At 47.3% G+C, this 26,595-nt stretch overlaps 1 protein-coding gene and 2 non-coding genes across 3 annotated transcripts in view; 1 reads left to right on the forward strand and 2 right to left on the reverse strand.

Moving 5' to 3' along the window:
- Positions 1–5,802: 5,802 nt before the first annotated feature.
- On the forward strand, positions 5,803–5,874 carry TRNAE-CUC (transfer RNA glutamic acid (anticodon CUC)). The gene has a single exon. It is a non-coding gene; the product is annotated as a tRNA-Glu (tRNA).
- A 3,704-nt stretch (positions 5,875–9,578) lies between these two features.
- TRNAG-CCC (transfer RNA glycine (anticodon CCC)) lies at positions 9,579–9,649 on the reverse strand. Its single transcript has one exon. It is a non-coding gene; the product is annotated as a tRNA-Gly (tRNA).
- Positions 9,650–25,610: 15,961 nt separating this feature from the next.
- LOC133760136 (histone H2B type 2-F-like) overlaps positions 25,611–26,595 on the reverse strand; it is a 39,467-nt gene continuing 38,482 nt past the window's right edge. Inside the window, exon 2 of the mRNA XM_062192154.1 lies at positions 25,611–26,322. Within this exon, the coding sequence (XP_062048138.1) occupies positions 26,238–26,322 (85 nt within the window). The 3' untranslated portion in view covers positions 25,611–26,237. The remainder of the gene's footprint in view (positions 26,323–26,595) is intronic.

Here is a 26,595-nt window from a genome sequence, read left to right on the forward strand (position 1 = left end):
TAGGAGCAGATGAGGAGATGCCCTAGTACTAACCACTATAGGAGAGATCATAAAAATTTTGTGGGAAAATCATATTATGAAAACACTATGGCCGGCGCCGTGGCTTAACAGGCTAATCCTCTGCCTTGCGGCACTGGCACACCAGGTTCTATTCCCGGTCGGGGCGCTGGATTCTATCCCGGTTGCCCCTCTTCCAGGCCAGCTCTCTGCTATGGCCCGGGAAGGCAGTGGAGGATGGCCCAAGTGCTTGGGCCCTGCACCCGCATGGGAGACCAGGAGAAGCACCTGGCTCCTGGCTTCAGATCAGCGAGATGCGTCAGCTGCAGCAGCCATTGGAGGGTGAACCAACAGCAAAAAGGAAGACTTTTCTCTCTGTCTCTCTCTCTCTCACTATCCACTCTGCCTGCCAAAAAAAAAAAAAAAAAAAAAAAAAAAAAAAAAAAAACCGCTATGCAAAACCCTTTTCCACCATAAGAAACTCATCTTTTCATTCCATTTTCCATGGATTTTGAAGTTACCTTGGATCATCCATCACACCTCCCCCAAATAGAGTCAGGAAGGTAGCACTCCCTTCCATAGAATGCCACAGATGCATGTGTAGAGAGTTTGTTGTGCTAGCAAGTAGGTAAAGAAAAGGACTCTCTGCATTGGAAAAGCAAATTGGAATATTAATTGGCAACCACCCCCAGGGAGGGCAAATTTACAGAGTTTATTACTTAACTAAAAAAAATTCTATAACCAGTATGACATAGCAATTATACTTCCAATATACTACCCTATATAATTCTTTGTATACAACAATGACAACTAGAGCATTCTTTGTGATCATAAAATCTTGGAATCAAGTGAATTTCAAAACAATATGTAAAGGGTTAGCTAATGGTACAAACAAAAGAAGAAATGCTTTTTTAAAAAATCATGCAGGGGCTTGTTGTCTTGTGCCTCTGGGTGTGCAGCCTTCTGGCCACCCCCTGCTTTCCTGCCCGTGCTCCGCTACCTGTGGCTGAACCTAACTCCACGTGGCTCCTAGCCTGCTCTCTGCCTGGTCCCCACAACCTAAGGGACATCTACCTTTCATCATCTTCCTGAGAAATATACACTGGCTGGAGAGGAGGTAGAGAAGACATGGATGCATTGTTTGATCAGAATCAGCAGCAAGGTTCAAACTGATGTCACACACCTTGCTGGACTCATGGATGCGTGTGAGATGGAATAAACATCAGCATCAAGAAGACAGGTTTCTCATGAAAGATCAATGGAGTAACCAAGAATTTCCAGAACTCTGAAAAATAACACATTTGTGAAACTGCTAATAGAGATCAAACAAGAAAAAAAAAAAAAAAAAACTTTGTGCCGAGTGCCTGTCAGAATTCTACAGAACAATTCCTAGTGAGGTAATGTTGGCCTGATGCTTGGAGATGATGGCTCTCACTTGCAGAAGTGATTAAGGTATTATTAGTGATGGACTCCAGCATGGGACCAGATAAGATCCAATAATGGACCAAGTTACTCCTGGCAACAGGGAGCAAAGAGAGCCTACCTGCAGAGTGACTGATCAACCTTGTTTGCTAGGAAAAAGGTAACAAAGGGGGAATATAGGAGTTAAGGTGGAGTCAAGCTGAAACTAAAACAAAACTTTAGAAGGAAAAGCATTGCCACCAGCTACCTGTACCCAAAAGCTTAAACTCGTGGCCTTGCCCACATCTTATGTTCTTGAAGAGGTGAAACAGTGTCAACATGTTGCTGCTTTCATTATCACTGTGAAATGATGGTGCACCTGCAAGATAAATCATGCAGAAATGACCCATGCCAAACTCCCCTTTCCCAAGGAGCTGGTGACTGGTTTTCAAATTCATTTTCCTGGATACCATCTGGGACCAGGTCTATTTTTTCAAGGAATTTTAAAATTAGGACTGATATGTTAATAATATTATTGGGAATCAGGGTTTAAAGTCATTACGTTACAGAAACTTTGCAAATGGACATATAAGCTAGCTGCTGAACAAATGCCTTTGCCTTTGGGCAGCAAGCAGCAAGGACCTGATTATTTGTCTGAGAACTATCACTGCGATTTGAAAGACTGCTGTGCTCTCGTTTGCAAAAGATTACATATTCTCTTTTCTTCACTCCCCCTCACCAGAAGAAAATAATGCAGGGAATAACCATAATGATGATCTTGAGTTTATGGATTCCATTACCCATCAAGCAATTACTGAGCCAAGTACCTTATTATGGTTGAAAAATTTTGAGGTACAAAAAATGTATTACTAACCTAACGCTACACAAGAAAAGAAGCAAGATCCCACCCTATGGCCGTGCTCTTCAGCACAGGTGACGTCAGGTTGTCACTCATCTCCCCCAACCGCATGATCTTCTGATGGATGGAAGGGTGAGAAGTACCCACAGGATGACAAGAGGGTAGGTGAAGTAGTTGCCTTAATGAAGGCTAATCTACAGGAACAACCAGAGAAGTCATCCAAAGGCTAGCACATCCCTGGGTGGGCTCCAACCACCAACTTTCCAGTTAACAGCTGAATGCGCTAACCAATTGGGCCACAGAGACACACGTGAACATTTCTAGCTGCCCAGGATCACCCCACTTTTGCAGTATGTCTAAGTAAGTTGCAAAGACTCAGAGGAAAAATGAAGCCATTAGAGCAAGGATTGAAGCTGACATGTTTGAAATTCATGCATTAGGTGACATTAGGAAGGGCAGGCCAATGACCTTTGCCCCCACCCTACCCCTTTCCTGCCTCAGAAGCTATGGCTCTGGGGACACTGGTCCTCGGCCCCATGGGACAAGATGTTCTCAGGAGGCTCAGTTAGGACTTGCTGAATTAATATATTTGAGAGACTGAGTATGCCAACAGGCAATGGCCAGGTGATCTTAACAAATACCGGCCTCATTCACAACCTACAAGCCGGGCTTGTAGGAAGTCAGACTGTTGTCTCCAAGAAGCTGAAAAAGAACTTCTGTAGCAGTTGGCTCCGAATGTGGCCAGAACATGCTAAGTGACTGACAGCCTCCCAAATGTGTGTCCTCACTTGCAACTTAGGACCAGAGAAAGCCAAATACGCACACCTAGTCAATGACTCAGGATGCCCACCAGAGGGAGCACACCTGCGGCTTTCCCTTGCCAAGGGTCCCCATCGAAGGGATACTGGAAGCCGTCCCTTGGTTTCCACTCTAAAGCTTTCCAGCTTCTCTTGCCTGCCTTGGGGTCTGCCAAAGTCCACACCCAAGTCTGGCTGGCTCCCTAGCTCTAGCAAGCTCTGAATAAGGAGCCTTTCCTTGTCTCCTTAGATTGCTCTTCCTTTATTGCCATGCAGGCATGGTTAGCTTTTAGCTTTGAAAAATTTTGAGAGTGGAAAATGAAAAGTTTTGCAAGGGGAGAAATTCTTTCCTAAAAGGCTTTATTCTGTTCCATTGATTTCTAAGCCTGTGATGTGCTCTGGGGCAGACAAGAGGGAGCCTGCAACGCATCATCTGTGCTGCTCGAACCCCAGGTACCCAACTGAGATGAGATCCGAAGGATCCACTGGGTCCGTGGATGGGAGCAGTAACCGGCACCCCCAAAAGGGAACTGTGAAACTGTGAGGAGGAGGAAAAGAGCATGGAAAGCTTGGACAAGGATAAACCTTCCCAGGAGACTTACGGAGAGACACAGGCCACATTCTCATTGAAGAAAATAAAAAAATAAAATAAAATAAAATAAAGGACATGAAAAGGAGAAAAAAACAAGAGCCTGTAGCAATGCAAGAACAAAACAGGAAAATACTGTGGGTGTCTCCACGCCAAAAACATTAAAGGAAGCACAGTGGCTGTGAGCAGGCTCGTGGGGCCCATGATCCCTTATGGTTGGTGCTCACACTTTGGGCTGCAACAACACTGTCCCAATCTGAGCTGTGCCACTGTCTGGGTTCTTTCTGGGTTAAGAGTTGCTATAAGTTGGATTTTCTCTTTTTTCAGTTCTTGAACTCTCTATGCCCCGAGTTTGTGGCCAGAGAGCAGGATTTACCACGAGTGGGTATGATATGGTCATAGGTCAAAGAACCCCTCCCCCGCCGAGTGCATAACCTACTGCCCAGTCTGAGCATGCGCAGGAAGTACCCTCAAACGCAAAGCGCCCACCCTCTGGGGACTTTGCCTGCCTCTTGATCTTGTAATGGTGAGGTCATCACGGTTTTTCTGGTTGAGATATTTCAGTTGTCAGTGAGCACTTTTAGACACAGCGACAGCGCTCTTTTTATGAGTTCACATTCAGCAGGGTGTTGTGAAACAAGCAGAACCTAATGCTGAAAAACCTAACACGAGGAAACCTGAATTCTATGCCATCCCCCACTTCACCTCAGTGTTTATGCTGCTAGTTCATTATTGAAGGATAATTACATAAAATGCAAAGATCTTAAGTATACAGCTGGATGGATTCTGGCAAATGGAACCAGCACCTAGAGGTAATAAATGTGAGAACAAGTTCATCACTCCAGGAAGGTCAGTCAGCCTTTCCAGGCAATGCCACTCGCCTGCCCCTTACTTAAGCAGACTTTGCTTTCTATCATCGCCCTCACATTAATGTCACTTTTGGAAGTTCATATAAACAAATACATTTTTTGTATCTTTTATTTTGTGCAACATACAGTTTTTGAGGTGCCTCCATGTCATGCCTTGTCTTATGTTGGTACTATTGATGGTGTTATTCCGGATGTGGACAGAGCACCACGGATGGACAATTGGGTTATTCCTACTTTTGGCTGTGAACTTTGTTGTGAACCTCTGTGATGCCAGAGTCGCAGGTGGATGTTTAAGCATCCGATTCTTTTTATTTTTTTTAATTACCAGTTGCCCCCTTGGGCTTCCTAGAAAGCACGGGGAGAGCTCTAGCCCCGCAAGGTCAAGCGCTGCTCAGCCCCCGGTGAGCAGGCCCTGCCTCCTCGTGGCCGCGGCGCCGGAGGGCGGTTGCCCTTCCCTTACTGGTCGCTCCCTGCCCGGACGTCTCCCGAGCTCCCACTGGCCCTGGACGTTCCTGAGGGCACGGGGGACCCAGGGGAGCCGCGAGCGCTGCGCGCACCGGGAGGGGCCGCAAACCCCGGCCGGCGGCCCGCGCACCTGCAGAGCCACAGCCAAGTGCAGCGCGCGCCCCAGCCCTGATGCCGCGACCACGGGCCCAGATCCCAAGAACTGAGCGAGCAGTAGATCCGAGTTGAACCCATCTCACACCTCTAGCAGCAGAATCGCTCGCCAAAATGCAGAGACCCAAACCGAGAGGGATTGTGCCCCTCGAAGTCTGCAACTAACCAAGGAGGAAACGCGATCTCCTAACTGAAGGAACGTGGGTTGTGCAGGAGCGGGGTCGAGTTATTGGTGTGAACACACACGCAGTCTCCAAAATTTCATGGAAAATTCGTGTTGTAAAAATGCATGGATTTCTGAGCTTTGTGGTTTTTGCACGAAAACACTTTTAACTTTACTTTTCCACGAAGCTTTTGAAGCGTCCTCGTATAGAATGATGCAGTTGTCGTTGACTGCGGCGCCCGCTGCTCCCCGCGCCGCCTCTTGGCCAAGGTGCAGCTGCAGGCGCTCGCTCCGGAACTTGCAGCCTCCCGGAGCTCCGCCGCCTGGGCGAGGGCTGGGGCGCTCAGGGTGCTTCCAATTTGGAGAAAGCAGGGAGGGGACGGACTTCTGAGTAATTTCCCGGAGCAGCGAGAGAAGAAACCGCAGAAGAAAAGGTTGATGAAAATTTCAGGTAGAGAATGTGAAGTTTATCCTATGGGGTGGATAAAGATAACACAATTCTGTGTGTTTCCCTGGTGGTCTAGTGGTTAGGATTCGGCGCTCTCACCGCCGCGGCCCGGGTTCGATTCCCGGTCAGGGAAGTCTTTGTTTGCTGCTAAGGGTATGTTTTTCTCTGCATGTTTGTTATCTATCAGCTACACTCCAGTTGGGAAATGGGAGACCAGCATAGCAGGCTGAGCCTGCTAGGCCACAACGCTGGTCCTCAGAGGAGGTTTTTAAAAATCATACAGAGGGCCGGTGCCGCGGCTCACTAAGCTAACCCTCCGCCTTGTGGTGCTGGCACACCAGGTTCTAGTCCCGGTCAGGGGGCTGTTTAAATTCTTTTAATTTTCATTTCAGTGGGCACTTCTTTTTGATCAGCACATTAGTGGAGGGAATCTTCTACACTTCACCATCAATCTCTCTACAACTTTTTGTCTCTCTTAAGGAAATTAATAATGTAATAAATAACAAAAAATATGACATTTCAAATCGAATACCATTCACACTGATTTCTTTTAAAGCAAAGGGCCAAACTTTGTACATGCAGTGCCAGTCTGTCATGCAGTGGTGGCTTCTGTACCAGATATACAGTCCTTGACACCTTAAAAGACATAGCTTTTTTTTGCTTTACTTTGCTTTGCTTTTTGTCCACCAGAGGATAAAAAGGAAGTGAGCACCATGAATTCATCAACACAGTCCTAAGAACGTTGCTCAGCAAGTGAGCTGCTGGGCTTGGTGAGGTTTATCCGTCTCCTAGCAGAAATCTGAGAACATGGCAGCCAGAGCTCATGAGAGTTCAGGTTCTGCCTTTGCAACCAACAGACCACGGTTTGTACAGTGAACCTTAGGCATCACAGGCTGTAGGCACTCATTCCGGATTTCAACCCTCCATTGTGGCAAATGTTAAGGGAATTGACCCCTTTAGTGCGTTTTATATGTGACAATGCCCTGAACCCAGGATCCCTTCTGATACCTCAAGCGTTTAACTCTTCAGTTGCAATCACACATTTCCCAGCTACACACTGAATGGGCTCAGAGGCCTCATTCGTGCCCTGAACCTTTTTCCCTTTCTCACCAGTTGTATCCAGGCTCTGCCGGTTGACGTCACTCTGTCTCACACAGAGCGGACACAGGCCGGGGAGCTTAACGTGCCCTTGAGGAACGGCAGCATCAGCTGCTGGGTGGTCACTTGATGGCCTTTACTGGGAGCCCAGGTCAGGCAGGGGTGTGTGGGCAGGCATGGGGTCAGCTGGAGCAGCCTGGGGGCTTCTTTCCTTAAAGTGCCTAAGTTCTGATGAGAGAAAGGGGAGGGGTGGAGACCCAGACCGGGGGCCACTCAACAAGGAGCACAGCTGTACAACTGCCCTTGGCTTCAAGAGGCCAGTTGTTGCTGTGGATTTGTTCTGAGAGGAGTAGCACAGTGGGTGCAAGAGGCGCGGAGTCACCACACAGACCCCAGGAACTGGGTGAAAACAGGCCACAGGTGAGCAGCTTGCAGACTCTTTCATTTCATTTGGTACAGCAGCTTATATAACCAAGGCAGCCAATCCGGTCAAGGGGAGGTTTATGCCCTAACCAATCACAGCCTGTTGCCAGGCAGTTTCCAAAGCCATCCAATCACAGCCTGTTGCCAGGCAGGCTCCATTGCCAGTGGCCATCTTGGCATGGCCTTCTCATTCCACCACAGCCAGCTACTCAGTTTCAACCAAATTTTAGCAACTGCTAAAGTGCCATTGTCTGATTTCAATCCTCATGTGTCACCTTTTGTCTTTCAAGGGTGCAGGACGACAATAAGACCCCTACTCCCTGCACCCCCCCACCACTGAGGGGTGACCATATGGAACTGAACCCTGGAAACCTTTGTCATGTCCCCTAACCTGGCCCACACAGTACCTCGAGTCTCTTCTCTAGGAAGGAATGGTGATGGGGCTGCCCTGACACTCAGCACCAAATTCATCCATGGGTCAGGGAATCCCTAAGCCACAGTACAACACCAAATGCACCTGTCACACTTCCATGGCCTTGATGGGCAAGGAGCGCCAAGGCACTGAGGCAGCTCATTACTCATACACATGGCATAAACAAGATGAGCGTGTGCTCAGCTCCCCACACCGTAATTCCACAGCAGAACACCAAACTAGAGGCACCAGATGACTGGGCGACACAAGTGTTGGGTTGTCCCCTGGTGAAAGAGCCAATTTGATATTGCAGCGATGCAATTAAAGAGTCTGGAGATGTACCCCAAAGAGGAGAGGCAGGTTGCGTTTTTCCATGGTGTACTGGAACCAAGAGGACAGGTGAGAAACTGCCCGCTGGTAGCCTGCTATAAGCCAAGGTGCCTCCTGCAAGAGATCAGTGAGAAATACCCCTCTGACAGCTCCTCACACAAGTGCCCACCTTCCATGATCCAGGGGGGCCCCTCTGCCAACGTTTGGTCAGTCTATGGTTATGTGCCCATGTGCAGAAGTTCAAGGTCACCAGACCACAAGAGCCATTCCTTTACCTTGAACCTTGGAAAGAGGTGGACATGCACATTCTTCCCAACAGTTTCTTGAAAATGCGGCCCTCCTGTGATGTTGCCTTGGATGTGGGTGCCTATCTGATTCTGTTGCTTCTGTAACTTACTTCACAGCACTTCCTGGACAAGTCTCAGGTGTTTTCTGTATCTTTAAAATCTAATAATGTTACTGTGATGTCACCTTGCCATTGATCGTCTGGGTTGATTTTCCCTAAAACCTAATGGGCTCTGCCTGTGTGCCTCTCACATAAGAAATCTATCAATTTTGTTTTTGTAAGTCAAATCTCCTAGATTGCTCTTCTAAGCCTGATTCCTGTATAGAGGAAATGTTTTAAAGAATAAGAAAGTATGTGTCACATTACAACTTTTATTCAAGAACTATAAAGATTCCCAAATAAGTTAAAACAAAATAGAAAACAATTCTGATGATTGAAACACAGTATTGCCAGCAGCTAAAGACTTACAGCATCATTAATTTGCAAACAAACTGTAGGAAACCGCGATTCCGGAAGAAGGAAACCTTTAAACGTGAATAAATGAATGTATTATTTAAAACAGAAATGTCGGCTTTAATAGAGGCTTAGATTTTATCTATTCGCAGCCAAAAAAAAGGGGGGGGGGGAGAAAATTATTCTTTCTCAAATGCAGTAGCACACACATTACATTTCAATTGGAATCGTTCCCAGGAGGATTCTATGCGCCAAGAGCCATAAAAACACAGAACAAGCAGTTCCCAGATCATGTAGTTCATGTTTCCTTATTTTTAAAACCTTTTGAAATTCATTGCCAGGAACGCGCAATCCTTCCTAGCAGCCGCTTGTCCGCTGAGGCCAACAAATCGGTTTCACCGGGTTTGGGGCACAGGCCCCAGTTCCTGGACGGCTCCGCGCGGGGTCCTCCCCAATCCCTGCTTCCCGGTTGGCCTCCAGGACCGACGGCTGCTGCCCCGCCCCGCGGCTCCTCCCAATCCAGAACCTTGTGAGCTTTTCTGCGTCTGCGCGGTCCGACCAGCCCACGGAACAGCCAATAGGGGACCTCAGGCTTCTTGGGAGTTTCAGGGATCCGCTCGGGAGTCCAGCAGACGGTTGACAGCGATTCTAGGACCCAACATTCAAAACTGCAGCGGACTCTTGAGTGACTGAGATTATCTTCCATTGCAAGTGGGACGTGTCCTCGGTATAGAGCCGCCTCGACCTAGGTCCCCAACGCTTACCTGAGCAGTGCAGTTTCGCAAAGTATAAGCGTAAAAACCCTGGGTAACTCAGGAAATTGAAAAACCAAATCTGCATTGGCCGGGAATCGAACCCGGGTCTCCCGCGTGGGAGGCGAGAATTCTACCACTGAACCACCAATGCACATGTAGGGCTTGGCTCCTAAAGAAGTATACAGTAGAAATAGCCCCAAAGATTAAAATTGTTCCACAAGAGGTTTTAGGTAGTGCTGACTAAAAGCTCACAAAAGCAATCAAACAGTTTTTATAGGAGATTTATACAAAACAAAACTGTACATATAAAAATAGCTGATTTGCCAGGCCCTCTCCAGTTTGCAAAACAGATCTCTATAGTAGAAATCAGAAATGCGTTCAGTTTGCTTGCTTCTCACGGTCAAGTTCAAATTGTTGCCTTAGAAGGTTCTTAGAAGGTAGGGTTAGGTAAGTAAAATTCTAACCCAGGGAAGAAATTTAAAGCATAAACAGAAAAAAGGAAGTAAACAGAGATAAGGAAGAAACAAATTTTGGTCCATGGAGCTGTACTTTGTAGTTTGTTTTTTTGTGTGTGTACCAGTAATGATGAGTCTTACAATCATTATAATAATATTGTGTCTGCTTTAGAAGGTGTATAAGATGTTTGAATGGGTATGAGGTGTAAAAAGGTCAATAATGCTTGCACTCAATGTTTGATCATTCAAGAGAACCCAATTTCTCAAGTTTGTGTGCTTTGATTTGTTAGCTACTGAAGAAGCAGACTACTTGAAAGAAATATTGATGAATAAAATTTAGCATATTGGTCTTTTGATGTAGTTCATATGTGGAGAGATTTATTTTTACCAGTTTTTCTTGAGAAAATAAAGCGAAGAGGAGGACCTGGCGAGCTGCCCTACATGTCGGGTTGGGGGCATGATGGTTTTCTGAAAGGCAGGAAGCTGAGGTGTAATCGTGCGATGCTTGCTGAGAAGCCAAACAAGGTCCACGTTGAGTCAAACACCTGAGCTCAAGCAAGGAAGTCCACCTTCACCTTGAGCTTGCACAGCTTGGCTTCTGGCTGACCCTGTCCAGCACCCAACACACACACCAGCTCTGGCCGGTCCACCCTCCAACACCGTCCATGTGTATCAACAAGATCTGTTTATCCCCACATCTCTCTCCGAACCACAAACCTGCACTTCCTACTCTCAACTTCTAATCCTCAAGGTAATGGCTCACAAGCGTGTCAGAGTCACATCAGTGAGTTCCCTGTCTGCCTGCCACACACCACCGTCCCCATCAACACTCCATGGCCAGACTCAGGCACAGACAGCATCTCCTGAGGACTAGTGCACCGTCCTCAGGGTTTCAATCACTACAACCTGTTCCTACACTTCTCCCCTCCAGCCTTCCTGCTGGCCCAATCAGGCCTTCCTATCTTCTTTAAAGCTTGCTTGCAACCTCATCCAACTATTTATTTTCAGATAATTAACAGTGTTTAAGGATAAGTGTTTGATCCAGCAGTTAAAAGGCTGTTTGGGACATCCACATCCCACATCAGAGTATCTGGGTTTGAGCCTTGGCTCTGCTCACAATTCCAGCCTTCTGAGAGGTAGCAGGTGATGGCTCAAGTTCTTTGGTCCCCGCCACCCACTCGAGAGACCTTGACTGAGTTCCCGGATTCTGGCTGTGATCTCATCAAGCTCTGGCCCAGGCTTGGATATTATGGGCATTTAGGGAGTGAATCAGCAGATGGGAGCTGTCTGTCTCTCTAAGAAACAAAGTATTAAAAAAAAAAAAATGAGGCCAGCACTTTAAAAGTAGTATTTAAATTTACTGGACTCTCCAGGCCAGTGTTGTAGCACAGTGGATTAAGCTGCCACCTGCAATGCCGGCATCCCATGTGAGCAATGGTTGGAGTCCCAGCTGTGCGACTTTGACCCAGCTCCCTGCTTGTGTGCTGGAGAAAGCAACAGGAGATGTCCCAAGACCTTGGGCCCCTGCTACCTACCTGGGAGACCTGGATGGGGGTTCTAGGCTGCTGGCTTCGGCCTGGGCTTGTTGTGGCTATTTGGGGAACCTCTCTGTCTGTCTCTCCCCCCCCTCTCTGTAACTCTGCCTTTCAAATAAGTGATCTTTACAAATTAAATTATTGGGCTGTCTACAGTCACTGCCATTTCACACTGCACCCTGCCTTCCTTGATACACAGGTACATATTCGAGATGCTCAAGTTACCAGTAGTTCCTGACAATCAGGAAGTAAGGACAAAAACAAGCCACTGTGCCAGCACATGTGGCCCGCGTACGTTTCAGCTTTGCCCCGTTGGTCCCCTGGGTGAAGGCCACCAACAGGCCCCTAGGGAGTTTTCTCGAGCCAGCATTCTGAGACTGGGTCTTGGAAGAATTTTAGTGGCCAGCACTCAGAGGTGTTCCAAGAGCACAGAGGCCTCCACACAGGGATTCCTCAGCTCAAAATGTGTAGCTTTCAGAGGGAATTAGGCCCTGACTGCTCCCAGACCGATTCCAGACCCTGCTTGAGGTACTCAGGCCCGGTGGTGTCATGGAGACCACAATGGAAAGAAGGCTGGGAGTGGGGGTGGGGGAAAACAGCACCAGGGACTCTCAGATGTGCTATGAGCTACACAGGACACCTTAACGGAAGAACATTGGCGCTTCAGTAGCAAACCTCTATAATCTCTTACCTGAGTTACCCAGGATTGATAGCAAATGACTGTCTTCTTCTCTGATCGCCTCCAGGGTCACCTTGCTTACTATCTCTGCTAAAGTCTTTATCGTAAAGTTAAGTTTGGCGGTGCTGCGGTCAGCTAAGGAGAAGGGAGAAAGAATAAGCCGGGCAGCGTTTGGGGGACACAGGCTATCCGTGAAGGGTTCGCCCTCACGTTGCCTCGGCAGCCTTGAGTCTGGGTCCGGGCGCTGATCGCGGAAGGATCAATGCTGCCAATGAGCAGCAGCAAACACGCTTCCTCCGAGGTGGAAGTGAGCGCCGCGTGTGTCTCTGGCGCGGAGCATTTGGAACTCATCTCCTTGCTACGCTGCCGTGTACAACCTTGCCACGGTGACCGTAGCTGTAAGCGCAGGGTCCTCACGTATGGAAAATAACTGCAGTGTGTTTCTGTCTTTGGAAATGAGTTTAGAAAAAAGGCCAGAAGATTTCTATTCCTTATTATGCCAGAGTCAGCTGGTTTTCTAGGGTCAGCACGCATATGAATACACCCCTGGTAGGAGACTTGAGAAACTCAGTCTTACCGTCTCCCTTAGGTTACCAATCCATAAATCTTTCTTCTACACAGCACACTGGACCAGAAAGGAGAATAGTGCTATCCGTACAGCCTCACAAATCGTCAAAATGAGATTTTAAGGTATCTTTAGGGACCTAGTATCTAAGAAGTCAATTTTTCTTTAAAGATTTATTTATTTATTTGAGAGGCAGAGTTACCGACAGAAACAGGAAGAATCAGAGAGCTCTTCTACCCGCTGGTTCACTCCCCAAATGGCTGCAATGGTCAGAGCTGGGCCAGTCTGAAGCCAGAAGCGAGGAGCCAGGAGCTTCTTCTGGGTCTCCCACATGGGTGCAAGGGCCAAAGCACTTGGGTCGTCTTCCAGTGCTTTCCCAGGCCATGAGCAGGAAGCTGGATCAGAAGTGGAGCAGTCAGGATTCAGGGGAGGCTTAACCTACTAAGCCACAGCACTGACCCTTAAGAAGTCAATTTTTCTTTTGAATACTAATTGTTAACCTTTTCTAACAATCAGACAACTGCAAGTGACTTCATAAAGAGAATATTCAGAACTTCTGACTTAGAGGGAGTAGAAGCTGTTTGGAATGCGAGAGAAGCTGAAGTGCAGGGGGAGCCCTGGGGAATGCTCCAGGCAGTGGGGAGCTCATGGGGTTTTGCTGCTGCTCACTCAGAGCTGACCTCCGCAGCTGCTGGGCCACAGCGGTCACTGTCCGCAAACGTGGCCATATTGAAGTGGAGACTGTGTCCCCTTATCTCCAGCCACTTTGTCCAAATTTGCTCGCTTCAGAAGGTTGAGGGTGCAACAGGAAGACTCTGCAGCTTTGGCGTTTGCATGGGAAACACAGGAATTGAGGTGACGCCAAAACACAGAGGCCAGGGAAATGGTTGTTACCTTCTTGGGGTTCTGGGCAAAGTCAAGAGGGAGAGAGGCCCATGTTTGATGTCTAGCAGGGTGGTTGAAACCATTCATTCTGTTCTAATAGCTCCTCCTGTTGACCGTTGATAAGGAAGGCATTTGGCAACTGAGAAGTCACACGTGGGGGTACTTCAAAGGTTCGTGGGGGAAATGGAATTAAAAGAGAAGCTTATTTTGGTGCACAAAATTTTTTCGAAATCCTGGGGCCCACATTGTTGCACAGCTGGTTAAGCCGCCATTTGCAGTCCTAGCATCCCATCTCAGAGTGTTGGCTCAGGTTCCTGCTGCTCCGCATTGGGTCCTGCTCTCTGCTACAGCACAAGGGAGGGCAGCAGACAATGCCCCCAAGTGTTGGGCCCCTGCCACCCATGTGGGAGTCCAGGATGGATTTCCTGGCTCCTGGCTGTTGTGGCCATTTGGGGAATGAACCATAAGATGGAAGATATCTCCCTCTCCCTCTCCCTCTCCCTCTCCCTCTCCCTCTCCCTCTCCCTCTCCCTCTCCCTCTCCCTCTCCCTCTCCCTCTCCCTCTCCCTCTGCCTCTCTTTCTCTTCCTTCTTTCAATAAATAAATAATTATTAAATTTTTCAGAATCCTTGTATATTTTTTCACAAAAAAAGAAATGGAAACAAAAAGGCAAATCAGAATCATGTTATTAGACAATTAGGATGAGCTATAATGCATTTTATAGTAATCCATAGCTTGGATCTCTTCGTGTTCCAACTATGTGTAAGAGCAAGAGCACAAGAATGGCACCCATTGGTGGTCACGGCATGCAGCTGAAAGTTGACAGCTGACCACAAGGGGGAGCTTGTGGACTTAGATAGTAACTGCAGGAGCTAAGTCAGCTGGGCTGCTGTCCTTGCTATGCTGATGCCCTGCAGCTGGTGCCCAGAGAGCATGACCTTCGGTGAGCCTTGGGCAAGGAAGCATCTACTGCACCCTAGGAAGCAGTGGTCCTTGTGGTTCAAGTGAGTGGGGACTCCACTTTTGCCTCTCCCTTTGGGTAGATAGCATTCAATGTGGAAATGTAGTGCACCCCTTTTACATCAACAATCAAGTTCCTTAGCTGTTACATGGTAGTGTTCCAAGGCATTCTTTACTTTTCCATGTGATTAATAACCACACACACATCTGCCACATATAAACCTGATTCAATGCGTGCACCCACTGTGTGAGACAGTATAGCACCCTTAACCAAACTTGGGCTGTGTGCATCCAGCTCAGGCAGCCCACTGGTTGTTTCCAGGTTTAAATCCTGGTTGACCAGTCAACCAGACATTGACTGTTTCAGTTAACAACGCTTTTAAAAATGTTTTATATTTTTTGTCCAAGTTTTATTTGTTTTCAGAAGGAAGATTAATATAAATATCCTAAGCACTATTGCTAGAAATGTATCATGAACTTTTAAAATATACCAAATCCCTCAAAAGAATAAGGTCATGTTTTACAGCTGTGACTCTAAACCAGCATCCAGTTGCTGAGGAAAGTAGCGGGAGTACCAATCAGTCCCACCACTGTGAAAACCCCCAGATCACTCCAAATACAAATTCTACTTTCACTGTAGGATTTTCTGTCCCCTTTTTCTTAAGTCATCCAGCTGCTGCATAATAATGTCAAAAGTTTCATCCTGAAGTACAAATTATTCCTTTGAACTCCCTGTGTGGTAACTAACACACACATACACACACACACAAAGACCTTACTTTGGAAAAGATAATCAAGTCACATCATATAAAATTAAACATTACTTTTACTATGCAGTAGGAGGAGCTGGTGGACAGATGGATGTGTGCATATTGGCCAGCAATTGAGCTAAATATCCACTAGTGGGAGTCAAGAATGCTGCCACAGAGCCACCAAAACTAGAACATCAGTCTCAACTTTACCTGGAAGAATGAAATGGCATAACCTAGCTTCCTCCCCAACTGAGAGAACACTCTGATATTTTTCAGTGTTCTTAAAATTTCTACCCACCTATAAGAGACAGGTCACATGGAATTCATTAGCAGTTTGCATCAAGTGTCTTCAAGTGAGAGGAGCAGGGATTTAAAATAACCCAAGCTGGTCTGTCACAGGAAAGTGGCTGTGCTGTCAGTGTGACTTGGAGGCATCAAAGCTCAGGGTGAGAATGGTGAACTTTGGCTTTAAGGAAGTGATAGAGAAATTCTCCATCATTTTTCATTCTAGAGCTACTTTGGTGGTTCTGATCCCACAGTTAGATAATCCTGGGATTATCTTACAAAGGACCTGAGAAATCTAACACTTGGCAACCCTGGCCATCAGCTACCTCCCACTAGTGGAGGTATTTTAAAAAGTTCAGGGAAAATTGATTTAAAAGATAAATTCAGTGAGGGCATGTGACACCATTGTTAAGCTGCTGCTTGGGACAGCTGTACCCCATATTGGAATGCTAGGGTTTGAGTCCCATGAGCATTTACCATCCAGCTTCCTGCTCATGCACACCCTGAGTGGCGGCAGAAGATGGCTTAAGTACCTGGGTCCCTGACACCCACACGGGAGACCAGGAGTGAGTTCCTGGTTATTGGCTGTGGCCTCTCCCAGCTCTAGCTTGTGTGAGGATTTGGGGAGTGAACCAGCAGATGGAAGGTTCCTCTCTCTCTCTCTTTCCCTCTCTCTCTCTCTCTGTCTGTCTTTCCCACATTCCTACTCTGCTTTTTTGAATAAATGAAAGTAAATACAGAAATTTTTTAAAATGTATTTTGGGGAAAAAATTTAAATCCAAGCATAAAAGACATCATAAAAATAATAGAAAATGCATACTATGAAAATACTATACATTATTTTAAAACCGTTTTGCACCAAAATAAACTCATCTTTTAATTCTATTATTGCATAAACTTTTTGCAGTACCTTCCTATCTAATGTGGAATCCAGGAACAGTCATTGCCATTGTTTCCTATGTGCATGGCTGTCACATTTCCTGCTTCAAAATGATATGCGTAAATTTTGGCTTGGGGCCACGTTCCCAATTTTTAGGTGGCAAGTAGTCTTCAGAGCAATCAAACTTAATAAAATACTTAGACATTGTGCTGTAGTGGAAATCATAACTTCCTAAGGAAAAAGAGTCCAATCTAGGACTTATAGACGGAGGACGGAGGAAGATCCCTCAGGCAGTGAAGTACATGGACTGGGAATCAGAAAAGGTGGGATAGTTCCTTAGGACACCAAGAATAGATACAAAGAGCAATAGAAATTATGCAAGCCACCTCTCATAGCAGTGCAGGAGGGAATCCTTGCCTTACCTAACACAGAGCCTCAAGCAATGGGGCCACCAAAGTGAGAAGTAAATTATAGTCCTTTTCAGTTCTTTTCTCACTTAGAATCTCCTGAAATTATGAAAATATCTCAGGTTCTTTTCTTTTTCTTATATAGTGTTCAGTATATACACATTTCTTTTGATCTATCTTCAAGTTCATTTCTTAGGCTAAAACTTGTGAAATAGTGGCAATTTCATAGGACTCATCCTACTCTATCAACCTATTGGGCAAAGTTCAAATTTGTTTATATCAGCTAAAAACACTTTCCGCAAAGGCTTTGCCAATTTATTTATATTGACAGTGTATGAAATTATCCATCTTCTTTCATTTTTTCCAACTTTATATTGTCATTATATATTGTATTATTGATTCTGTTCACTTTCCTTACAGCACTTACCACTACTTGATATGTTTATTTAAATTTTATATGCTCACTTTTTAATCTGTTAATGTTTTTAATTTCCCACCAATAAGTACCCATGAGAGTATGAATCCTCTAGGAGGGCTAAGTCCCGGCTGCAAGAGGTACTTACGCGGCAGCAGCACAAGTGAGAGTCCAGCTACAGGAGCCCTCATCCAAGTTACCCAGCTCCAACAGCCCGGCCTCTCTGCTTCTTCCCCTACCCCAGGCTGAGAGCTGCGTCCTGCAGTTCCTGTCCCTCTGCTGCGTCGGTGTCGCGTTTGTCTTTTCAGACCTCAACTGCCTGTCTGATTCCTTGTGTTAGGTCCTCTCTGCTAGGTCCTAATGACACAGGACTCTTCCCCAGTGACCTGACCTGCCTGGCGCTAGCCGGGGGCTAGCACGTGAAACAGCTCTGGGCTGCCCGCCGCGTTGAGATGAACGCCAACAGCAGGCTTGGCCTAGGCGCGCCTCGCATGGGGGATGGCCCTGGTGTGGCGTCTGTGCAATCTGCCCTGCATGCTCCCCTCTCAATGCCCTACGGAGTCTTCTCGCATTTAGCTTTTACCTGCAAGAGTCTGAAGGAAAGGAAACCATTCGTCACATTGAAGTCTGATGGTGAATGCCCTCCTGGTACCGAATCTTCACCACCTTTAAAAACAGAGCCCCTCTCACCTCCGTGCATTGGTCACCCTCCACAACTCAGTCTTCTCTCCCTCCTTTGGTGGACACTATGCATCCTCATATGTGGAAACTACAGCTACCTACTTAATTTGGTTTATTATTTATTATTTTAAGATTTACTTATTTATTTGAAAGGCAGCGTTATATACAAAGAGAGACAGAGTCAGAGACACAGAGATCTTTCATGCACTGGCTCACTCCACACATGGCTGCAATGGCTGGAGCTGGGCCCATCTATAGCTTGGAACCAGGAAAAATTTCTGGGCCTCCCACGTGGGTGCAGGGACCCAAGCACTTGGGCCATCTTCTACTGCTTTCCCAGACACATTAGCAGGGAGTTGGAATGGCAGTAGAGTAGCAGGGTTTCAAACTGGTGTCCATATGGGATGCCAGTGTCACAGGTGGCAGTGTTACTAGGTGCACCACAGCGCTGGCCCCTGTTTATTATTTATTTTAGTTTATTTAATCTGTATGCTTCCCATCTGTTAGGTATGTTGGGTTCATTGTTACAATTAAAATAATGGAAAGTATTTTTTTTGTAGATTTTCACTCAGTGATCAAGTTTTTAAATACAAATTAAAGTCATCCAGCAAATATTTGTGTACAAGACACATAGATGCAGAAAGTTAAAGCAGAATCTAGTCAGTTTCACACATCTAATTTTGACAGAAACCATCATCTGGAAACACAATGACTAAGAGAAGAGAAAAATGCGACTCAGCCCTGTGTTTATTAGTTTAGGGGTTTGTTTTAAAGTATTTATTGGTGATGGGGTGTCTTTCTAAAGCAAAACACAAATAAAGCAGGAGCAGTGTTTTCCTAAAAAGCGCTTGCTCTCCAATTAGGAAAGTAAAACAGATCATGTTGTGTTAGGCTGCTTTTCATTACTATAACAAAATTCCTGCAGGCTACTGTATGAAGAAAAGAAGGCGAAGGTGCAAGGAGGGTCCACGCATGGCGCGGGCTTGAGTGAGGGCTCTCTTGCTACGTCACATCATGGCAGAGTGCATGTGAACTGTCTGCCTGTTCCTTCTCCCTCTCTTATAAAGTCACCATGATTCGGCCGGCGCCGCGGCTCACTAGGCTAATCCTCCGCCTTGCGGCGCCGGCACACCGGGTTCTAGTCCTGGTCGGGGCACCGATCCTGTCCCGGTTGCCCCTCTTCCAGGCCAGCTCTCTGCTGTGGCCAGGGAGTGCAGTGGAGGATGGCCCAAGTCCGTGGGCCCTGCACCCCATGGGAGACCAGGAGAAGCACCTGGCTCCTGCCATCGGAACAGCGCGGTGCGCCGGCGGCAGCGCGCCTACCGCGGTGGCCATTGGAGGGTGAACCAATGGCAAAAGGAAGACCTTTCTCTCTGTCTCTCTCTCTCTCACTATCCACTCTGCCTGTCAAAAAAAAAAAAAAAAGTCACCATGATTCAACTGGGGGGCTCCATCCAAACGACCCACTAATGGCCCAATTCCATCCAAGCACATCCCAAAGGCTGCACATCTAAGTTTCCACCTTCTTACTACTTTTTTTTTTAAAGACTTATTTATATATTGGAGAGTCAGAGTTACACAGAGAGAGAAGGAGAGGCAGAGAGAGAGAGAGAGAGAGAGAGGTCTTCCATCTGCTGGTTCACTCTCCAATTGGCCACAACAGGCCGGAGGTGCACCGATCTGAAGCCAGGAGCCAGGAGCCAGGAGCTTCTTATAGGTCTCCCACATAGGTGCAGGGGCCCAAGGTCTTCGGCCATCTTCTACTGTTTTCCCGGGCCATAGCAGAGAGCTGGATCAGAAGTGGGGCAGCTGGGACACGAACCAGCACCCACATGGGATGGTGGCACTGCAGGCAGCAGCTTTACCTGCTATGCCACAGCACTGGCCCCTCACACTACTGTTAACATAAGACTTAGGGGACTAAACCCCTGCATAAATTTGGGGGGACAACCATATTCAAATCATAGAAACATGTATAACACATGAGCTACATTAGAGAAGGCATGATAGGCTACACCACGCTCTGTGTAAATAGGAGAATAACATAAAAAGGATTGGCCAGGCTAGGCTGAAAAAAATAAAGAGTTCCTCTTGAGCAAGATTCTGAAGAAATTTCTGAAAATGAGTCCTCCAAGGAAACAGAAGCATATGAGGAAAGTGAGCAAGATTACCCAGTTCTGTCTCCTAATATTTCTCCATCACCTCCCTCCATCTCTCCTAATCAACCCACAGAAATTGTTCTAATTGTTGAATTTTTATCTAAACTTGAAAGGGGATAGAGAGGAAGGGAATGATTTCTTTTTCAGTTAGGATCCATCCTAGCAGTGATTATATTGAAACAAGCGCGTTTGCCTAAAGAGGGAAGCTTGCAAATTCTGAGGTGAAGTCAGAAGGGGACTAGAGAGTGGACAGTGTGAGTGTGTGTGTAAGAGAAATCACCCTTGAACTCACTGGCTTAGGCAGGCAAGGGCCCCACGCATCTGCCGTACAGAAAATGGCCTTTTCCCAGGGTGAGTTTTCGGAATTGAACCAACTACAAGCTATCTGAGGTAGGAAGATACTACTTCTGAACAACGCATGAATAGTAATACAAACCTGGGAAGCCCTTGCACTCCTACACATCTTGTCTCTGTTGTTTAGTTTGGTACCATAGACGAAGGTTCTTGAAGTTGTAGACACAGAACTGAAGATTGGGCCATGGCGAGGACAGTGATGTCTCAAAGGTCAAAAGAACCAAGGCCTGGGACCAGCAGTGGTGTGGATGGGAAAGAATAGGATTGGACTTGGGAGCCACCGCTGTCCTTTCTGGCGTAGCAATGGTCACCCCCTTACTGAGGCTGCTGCTAAGGGATTCTGCTTAAGTCTTTGTGACTCGGGAGTGGGCACAAACCCAGCCACGCCCTGACTGCCAGGAAAGCCCCTTGACAGCATGCCGTGACTCCACCCTTACATTGTGGCTGTGACATAGCATCCTTTGGAATCAGGAGAGAAGGGAGAACAGGAGACCTGAACTGAAATACTGCGTCTTGAAAAGCTGTTTATTGAGTGCTGCCCAGGATCTTAAATCATATTCTTTATTTTTAAAGATTCATTTATTTTATTTGAAAATCAAAATTACAGAGAGAGAGGGAGAGACACACACACACAGAGAGAGAGAGAGATCTTCCATCTGCTGATTCACTTCCCAAATGGCCACAACGGCTAGGGCTGGACCAGATTGAAGCCAGGAGCCAGGAGCTTCTTCTGGGTCTCCCACATGCATGTAGGGGCCTAAGCACTTGGGCCATCTTCCACTGCTTTCCCAGGCACATTAGCAGGGAGCTGAATCGGAAGTGGAGCAGCTGGGACTTGAACCGGTGCCCAAATGGGATGCCAGCACTGCAGACAGCAGCTTAACCCGCTGGACTGCTGGGCCACAATGCCAGCTCTAAATTATATTTGTAAAAAGAAAAAAACATCTCCCCTGTCCCCTTTGACTGCAAGAAGCCTGTGCATACTCTGAAAAAATCAAAAGCAGACATAAAACATCTACTACCCCTACCAAGTGCTAAACCACAATGAAGATGCAAAGGCTTTATTTCTTGACTTTCTCCACATCCCTACTACAAAGGACCAGTCTTCCCCCAGGTGGGCCTGGCTTTGACCGTATTTCATCAGTCCCCTCTCTTTCCACGTGATAAAGCTGCCAAGGGCCTGAGAAAACACTGCTGAGTGACAGCGCAGAGTTAAGCATACTCAGTGTCAATTAGCAATAATCTTGCTTTTGTTAAATCTTACAACCATCACTCCTCACTAAATCAGGCTTGGAGCCACTTTGTATCTCTCTGCACTGTTTATTAACTTTTTGTCTTTATTAACCGTGAGGCTATTACTTGACCTCTGTTAGCTTTATTTATCTCATGTGCAAAAGAGGCTGTAGCTAAATGTTCTTTCGGTTTTTAAAGAATATATGAGAGGCAGTGCGTACTCCCATCTGCTGGTTTACTGCCCAAATGCTCACAAGAACCAGGACTGGGCTGAGCTAAAGCCAGGATCTGGGAACTCAGGCCAGATCTCCCATACCAGTGGCAGGGACGGATTACTTGAGCCATCACTGCTGGCTCCAGGTCTGCATCAGCAGGAAGCCGGAGTCTGGAGCTGGAGACTTACCTGCCAGGCTAACCCCCTGCCCTCGTGGATGTTCTTAGCTCAGCAAAATGTTGGAGTGTTCGAGCCTTGTTTTGATGGAAATATTTATTTTCATTTCTGTTACTTTGCCTTTCCAAATAGTTTCATTTTCACTTCCCGCTGAGAATTGGCACAGAGGCTGTGGGAGGAAGAGGAACTAAGTTTCGGTGGCAAGGAGCAGACCTGAGTAAGGGTCAGCCTTCCACTACAGGTTGGCTAAAACCCTAATAAACACAGTCCCCGTGCAGAAGTTGTCATGCATAAGGGTGACTGTGTGCACGCCTTCTGATGCCCCAAAGGATGAGATGCTGTCTTGCTAAGCCCATCAATCCACCCCCAGCCCTGCTTATTAGCAATGTGAGCCAAGGGCTCACCAAAGTTCAGAGACGTCGCTCCGGCTGCCACAGACCTCAGTCACCGAGTGAGAGTAACTGACTGCCCGGCTTGTGTGCCCGAGGAACTGCAGGCAGTGGCGTTGGCGTGCAAGCGTCTAGCTGAAGCAATACTGCACTGTAAGTCACACTCAGTCAACTGCACTTACAATGGAGTTCCTCGCCGCTCTCCAATCTGCCTCCTCCCATAGCTGTTATAAGAAAAAAAAAAATCACCACCTTTATTCAGTCATTAATCCCTAAGAATATTAAGGAATAGAATTTCATTAGCAGGCAGAGAGAGAGAGAGAGAGATCTTCCATCTGTTGGTACACTCCCCAGATGGCAGCAACAGCCAGGAATAGCCAGGCTGGCCAGGTGGGAGCCAGGAGCTTCGTGTGGGTCTCCCCAGTGTGTGGCAGGGGCCCAAGCACTTGGGCTATCTTCTGCTGCTTTCCCAGGCATGTTAGCAGGGAGCTGGATTTTAAGTGGAGCAGCATGACAAGAGCCTTGGGTGATCACTGATATCATAAATGAGAGTGTCAATTGTTAACTCGACAACAGGAATCACTGTGCACTTGCTCCCCATGCAGGTCCTCTGTCCTTAATGTGTTGTACTATGAGAATTGACGGTAAAACTAGTCTTTATATGTTGTGTGTCTGTGTGGGTGCAAACTGTTGAAATCTTTACTTAGTATAGAGTTGATCTTCTGTATATAAAGATAATTAGGCCGGCACCGTGGCTCACTTGGCTAATCATCCGCCTGAGGCGCTGGCACCCCCGGGTTCTAGTCCCGGTTAGGGGCGCCAGGTACTAGTCCTGGTTGTTACTCTTCCAATCCAGCTCTCTGCTGTGGCCCAGGAGGGCAGTGGAGGATGGCCCAAGTGCTTGGGTCCCTGCACCCACATGGGAGACCGGTAGGAGGCACTCGGCTCCTGGCTTTGGATTGGCGCACAGCGCCAGCCATGGCGGCCATTGGGGGAGTGAACCAATGGAAGGAAGACCTTTCTCTCTGTCTCTCTCTCTCTTACTGTCTAACTCTACTTGTCAAAAAAAAAAAAAGGATAATTAAAAATTAATCTAGGCCAGTGCCGTGGCTTAACAAGCTAATCCTCCACCTTACGGCGCCAGTACACCGGGTTCTAGTCCTGGTTGGGGTGCCGGATTCTATCCCAGTTGCCCCTCTTCCAGGCCAGCTCTCTGCTATGGCCCGGGAAGGCAGTGCAGTGGAGGATGGCCCAAGTGCTTGGGCCCTGCACCCGCATGGGAGACCAGGAGAAGCACCTGGCTCCTGGCTTCAGATTAGCGAGATGTGCCAACTGCAGCGGCCATTGGAGGGTGAACCAATGGCAAAAAGGAAGACCTTTCTCTCTGTCTCTCTCTCTCAATATCCACTCTGCCTGTCATAAAAGAAAGAAAGAAAGAAAGAAAGAAAGAAAGAAAGAAAGAAAGAAAGAATAATCATATAAGGATTGAAAAGGTAAAAATAAATCTCTAAACATTTGCAAATAATACAAATATCTACAAAGAAAACATAAATGAATTGGCTAGGGACTGGCACTGTGGCATAGTGGGTAAAACTGCCACATGCGGCACTGGCATCCCATATGGGCGCCAGTTCATGTTCCTGCTGCTCCTCTTCCTCTCCAGCTCTTTGCTACAGCTTGGGAAAGAAGTGAAAGATGGCCCAAGTTCTTGAGCCTCCATACCTGTGTGGGAGACCCGGAAGAAGCTCCTGGCTCCTGGCTTCAGATTGGCCCAACTCCAGCCATTGCAGCCATTTAGGGAGTGAACCAGTGAAAGGAAGACCTTTTTCTCTGTCTCTCCCTCTCTCTGTCTATAACTCTGCCTCTCAAATAAGTAAATAAAATCTTTAAAAAAAAAAAGAATTGGCAAATAAATTTGAAAAAAGAAATGTGAAAGACTTCAGTAACTTACCTGGATACAAAATCAATACTCCCTAAAGCAACTGCATTTCCCTTATACCATAGCAAACAATTGGAAAAGACAAATTTTAAAATACTATTTAATTAGAAAAAGACATAAAAACTGTTTTATTTTGCTTCCTTAATTGTATTTCACAAGTATTTCCCTTTTTTCAAATTGAAGGTTTGTGGCAACCCTGAGTCTGGCAAGTCCTTGGCATCATTTCTCAACCCTGTGCTCCCTAATGCCCCTGTGGCCCATTCTGGTCAGCCTGGTGATATTTCAGACTTTTTCATCATCATTATACCTGTTATGGTGATCTCTGCTTAGTCACATCTGGTGTTCCTCTTGTAATTGCTTTGGGGTGTTGCAAACTGCACCCACATAAGATGGCAAACTGAATTGAAAATGTCTGTGTCTGACAGCTCCACCAACCAACTGACCATTCCCCCATTCCTCACCTCCCCAGATCTCTTTGTTCCCCAAGGCACAACTATTAGGCCAATTAATAATCATACAGTGGCCTCCCGTGTTGAATGAGAGCAAGGTTCAGGGACCTCTCCCATAAAGTCAAACGCTGGAGACGATGAAGCACAGTGAGAAATGCATGGGAACCCAAGCGGGGCTGCACGCAGGGCCTCTTGCGCCCCTGAGCCCGGTGGCGGCTGCAAAGGAAAGGTTCAGGAGTGAACTGAGCGCGACTGCAGCGTGATGATGAGCGAGGGAAGCAGCCTTAGCGCTGGTGGAGAAAGTTCCAGCGGTCTGGACGGACGGCGAGACCGACCACGCCGTTCCCCGAGGCCGAGGCATAACGCAGAGCGAGGCCCAACTCCCTGCATTCGATGAAGGCTGAGAGAAAGGCGCGGAAGCTGCGGAGGAGGCACTTGGGGCTGGCAGCGGTCGGTCCAGAGCTTTAGGAGCGGGGCCTCTGGGGTACAGACGGTGAAGCCGCAGGTGCCGCCGAAGAAGCCCCAGCGCGCAACCCGGAAGGTGGAGCTAAGGCGATGGGTGAAGGCGTTTCTCAATGTGGATTTTCTCAATGTGGGCGCCACCGCCTTACGATGGAAGCCGCCATCTAGGAAGGTCAGAGCTGGAGACGAAAAGACAGCGACTGGCTTCAGAGCTCCAAAGCACAGATGATTCTCCTGTTAGGGGCTAATGCAGCTGGCGGCTTTCAGTTGAAAATGCTCATCCGCCACGTGAAATGCCAGGGCCCTGAAGAATTACGCAAAATCTACTGCGCCCGTGTTTCAGAGACAGCCAGAGTCTGGCTGCCAGCGCGCAGGTTTAAGTGGGGTTTGCTGAATTATGCTGCTCAGGAGAGAGAAGATTCCTTTCACTGACAATGCGCCTGGTGCCCCAAGGGTGCTGATGGAGATGTTCCGTGAAGTTAATGTTGTTTCCATGCCTGTGAATGCAACATCCACTCTGCCCTCATGGGTCAAGGACTCCTTTTGACCTTCAAGTCTTCTTGAGAAATACATTTTGTAAGGCTATAGCTATTAGATAGCAATTCCTCTGATGAATATGGGTAAAGTAATTTGAAAACCTTCTGGAAAAGATTCACCTCTCTCGATGCCAAGAAGGACGTCCTTCGTTTAGGCAGGAGAGGAGGCCGAAATGTCAGCCTCAACAGGAGTCTGGAAGAAGCTGGTTGCAGCCGTCAGGACTGGCTGTGAGGGGTCAGGTGCACGCAGTAGCTGCAGAGGGGGCAGCAATGGAATCAGAAGTGTATCTGGAGCAGGGACTGAATCGCTGCAATCTCCTGATGGAACCTAAGCGGATGAGGAGCTGCTTCTTACGGGTGAACAGAGTGGTTTTTCGAGGTGGAATCCACTTCGGGTAAGGATGCTGTGAACACTGTTGAGATAATACCGAAGGATTTAGTGTATCACCCTAAATGTGGCTGATAAAGGAACAGCCAGGTTTGAGAGGATTTGCAAGAAGCCCGGTTGTGGGTCAAACGCCATCAAACAACAGTGCATGCTCCGGAGTACCCTTTCCTGAAACTTCATCATTTACGAATTGGGAACGGGCGCTGTTTGTGGCCTGCCTGCGGTGCGGGCCGAGTACCGTGCCGGCGAATCCTTTCTCATGGTTCCTCCCCACGCCCGGCCCGCTCTCCACACACCT

The sequence above is a fragment of the Lepus europaeus genome, chromosome 5 (genome assembly GCF_033115175.1).
Source record: "Lepus europaeus isolate LE1 chromosome 5, mLepTim1.pri, whole genome shotgun sequence".
Taxonomy (NCBI): Eukaryota; Metazoa; Chordata; class Mammalia; order Lagomorpha; family Leporidae; genus Lepus; species Lepus europaeus.